This window comes from Palaemon carinicauda, chromosome 34, assembly GCF_036898095.1.
Source record: "Palaemon carinicauda isolate YSFRI2023 chromosome 34, ASM3689809v2, whole genome shotgun sequence".
Lineage (NCBI taxonomy): Eukaryota > Metazoa > Arthropoda > Malacostraca > Decapoda > Palaemonidae > Palaemon > Palaemon carinicauda.
This window is the reverse complement of record NC_090758.1, coordinates 53819277-53820682: the sequence shown is the minus strand read 5'-3', so window position 1 is coordinate 53820682 and position 1406 is coordinate 53819277. Positions and strand designations below refer to the sequence as shown.

At 41.7% G+C, this 1406-nt stretch overlaps 1 protein-coding gene across 1 annotated transcript in view; it reads left to right on the top strand.

Annotated features, from left to right (window-relative positions):
* LOC137626935 (neuroligin-1-like) overlaps positions 1–263 on the top strand; it is an 85409-nt gene extending 85146 nt beyond the window's left edge. Inside the window, exon 9 of the mRNA XM_068357920.1 lies at positions 102–263. Within this exon, the coding sequence (XP_068214021.1) occupies positions 102–263 (162 nt within the window). The remainder of the gene's footprint in view (positions 1–101) is intronic.
* The last annotated feature ends 1143 nt before the right edge of the window (positions 264–1406 follow it).

The following is a 1406-nucleotide window of genomic DNA, read 5'->3' as shown; positions in this document are numbered from 1 at the left end:
CCCCAAAATTGGGGTAAGTGCCTTAGTATATGTATGTATGTGTCTACTTCAGTAATTATTACAATAAAACTTTAAATTTAATCTGATTATCTTTCTCAAAGTCTGGAAACGAGAGTATTCTCCTGAACGAGCTGGTGTACGTTTTTGGATGTCCTCTGGGTGCTCTTGGACCCTTGGCCTCAAGTTATAACTTCACTAATATGGATGTCACACTCAGCAAATCCTTCATATCAATGTGGAGTAATTTCATCAAATTAGGGTAAGGAGATGTAGTTGATTTTGATATTGATTCATATTTTATCTTTAAGTTCATCATAGCTCACGTAATTCTGATGTATAATGTTATAAATATCTGTAATTTCAAATGCAAAGTAAAACATTTAATGCTTAATAACATATTCATTAACTTGATATAAATAGGTAAAATATTTCATTTCATTGCTTCCTAATGAATATATCAAGTTTATTCAGTTCTTGGTATTAAATCAGAAAACTTATATATAGACCGAATAGCTTTTAAAAGTAACTATAAGTTATTTAGTGTCTCAATGCAATAACATTCACACACATTTATAGATTTATATATAAATGGCCGCAAGAGCATAATAATTAGAGTGGCGCCAATGTATCCCTGCGTGTAGTTAGAGGCGTCTAAAGGGGACGGGACGATGGGGCTGGGAACACCCTCTCCTGTACTATATACTCCTGTGAGACATCAAAGAGGTGGAGCTTGGGGGAGAGTGACGGCTCCCCGCACTCTAGTCTTGGGGTGTCTGAATGAGCGTGGATATAGTAAGTGTACCAACCGTGTTTCACACAATTGTACATAAATCCTTTTGTATATATTATGCTTGTATCTTCGCTCTTCCCTCGCACTAAAACGAACATGAAAATTCATGTCTGGTTTTTCCTCTGTGATATTATCTGTCTTGTGAACTTGTCATGTCCTGTTGCCTTGAGGTTTTGTATATAAGGAGAGTGTTCCACAATAATATAACTCTGTCGTTTCCAATCTGCCTTTGAGTTCACACCCTTACTCGGCGCCGTCACATTGGTGACCCCGGAAGTCGACTCGCTCCCACTGCCTTCCACCCCACCTCCCTCGCCCCTCCATCGTTGGTACTATGACGGAGACTACACCAGTTGGCGCCGCGGCCGCCCCATTGAAACTTTCACCGTTCGCCACCAGAGAGGCATTTGCTTGGTTTCAATGCGCTGAAGTCCACTTTCGTATCAGGGGAGTGACTCGCTCAACCATCAAAGCGGATTGTGTTCTCGCGGCGATTCCCGAGGACACCTTCCCAGAAATATCCGACTGGCTTTGTGAACAAGGAGACACCCCAATAGCGTATGAGGCCCTCAAATCATACCTTCTGCAGCAGTACTCGCCGTCGCCAGCCGCCCGT